Source organism: Aplysia californica, unplaced genomic scaffold, assembly GCF_000002075.1.
Source record: "Aplysia californica isolate F4 #8 unplaced genomic scaffold, AplCal3.0 scaffold00030, whole genome shotgun sequence".
NCBI classification, from domain to species: Eukaryota; Metazoa; Mollusca; class Gastropoda; order Aplysiida; family Aplysiidae; genus Aplysia; species Aplysia californica.
The window spans coordinates 354,718-356,340 of record NW_004797300.1 but is presented as its reverse complement, the minus strand read 5'-3'; the positions used below and the strand labels follow the sequence as shown (position 1 = coordinate 356,340).

The 1,623-nt window shown below is 42.7% G+C and overlaps 1 protein-coding gene across 1 annotated transcript in view; it reads left to right on the top strand.

The window, feature by feature from the left end:
- Positions 1 to 1,623, top strand: part of LOC101863239 (multidrug resistance-associated protein 1) — a gene marked incomplete in the record, with an annotated part of 65,654 nt that overhangs the window by 49,644 nt on the left and 14,387 nt on the right. The window contains 2 exon segments of the mRNA XM_013091192.2: positions 230 to 335; positions 1,434 to 1,554. Of these exon segments, the coding sequence (XP_012946646.1) occupies positions 230 to 335; positions 1,434 to 1,554 (227 nt within the window).

The window sequence follows — 1,623 nt, the reverse complement described above, 5'->3', positions numbered from 1 at the left end:
ACACCCAAACACCCCTCCCAAAAAAATCCCAAACCAAATCAATACAAAACAAAAAAATACAAAACAAAAACAACGACAACAACAGAGAACCAAACAAACCCCAAAACAAAACAAAACAAAGAAAAAGTTTTAAGTATTTGTCATTGTTACGTTGTGGTACTGGAGGTATTAAACAACAACCCAAAAGTACCAATGTCTGACGCTAATGCCTCACGTCTCTGCTCTACAGTTCGCTACATCCGCACGGAGATGTGGAAGAAGGTGGACAGTGTCACCTCTGACGGTCTCACCTCTGCGGACGAAGACGACAGACCCCGCCGACGACGCCTGAGAAGGTCAGTACACAATGATGATAATGTTATAATAGTTTATTTATAGAGGCACCAGCCACATGAGCAGGTACTGTTTTAGCCGGGTCAGGACACGGTGATTTCGCAGTGAACCTATTTGTCGATCCAAATTGGAAATTGGTGCTAAGTCCCTTTCCCAAGGACACAACGTCGGAGAGAGCTGAGGCTTGATCCTCCAAACCCACAACTCAAATTCAAATACAAATAGGTAATCTTATAAGAGCCAACGATTACCATAGATGTTTGATAGGAAAGAAGGAGTAAAAAAACACCGAGTACCCGCCAACAATCCATTTGTGATGTGTAATTCTCTTGCGATCAGAAAGTGGTGGCTTTGAGAAACTCGGGTGTCGCTGTTTTATTGTATTGGCCATTTACACTGCGTGCAAAAGACGTGAGTTCGATTCTCAAGTGGCAAAAGTATTTGATTTTGATCGAGTAGTTCGCCGGCTCTCTACTAAGATGCCGTGTGCCTATTTCGTTAAGTATTAATTTGGTCTGACAGGATTGAGGGAAGTCTAGGCACCCGCCTCGAGCAAGATCTAAATTGAGTCGTTTAAAAGCAATTTCAGTGGGTGGTTGAAGGGCGTCGCTGGTAGGTCGTAATTCTTTCTTTCCTTCTGTCCTTTCTATAATCTGTCAGCGTTACTTTTTCCCAGCGCTAAACAAACATCATTCTGTCGATGTGTTTCTCTTTACTCACACAAACAAAGCAAACAAACAATTGTGGACCATGACATGTGCTCTGGTGTGGTTTGCATCTTCTTTCTTATCAAACATCTATCGTTCTCATCCCCCTCTTTCTTTTTTGTGTTTGTTGTTACTCTCTTGTAACACCTCTATCCAGTCTACGTCACTTGTAAGGCCTTATTGGGTTTTTTTTGTTAGTTACTCTCTTGTAACACCTCTATCTAACCTTCAGCACTTATAAGACCACATTTTCATTTGTATTAGTTACTCTTTTAACACCTCTATCTAATCGTTTGCTCGGCACATACATGACCTTATTGTGTTACAAGTACCGTAAAATTATTAGTAGGATTTAATAAAAACAACCAAACTGAACAAACAAACCCATTTCAGACGTAACCGGCTGGACTCTCACACGGACTCTTCCAAGCACGAGGACGGCTACACGAGCGAGACGGGCATCGCCAGGCACGGCTACAAGCTGATAGAGGAGGAGAAATCAGCTCGTGGAAAGGTCAGGCAGCACAGCAGATTTCAGTGTGTGTGTGTGTGTGTGTGTGTGTGTGTGTGTGTGTGTGTGTGT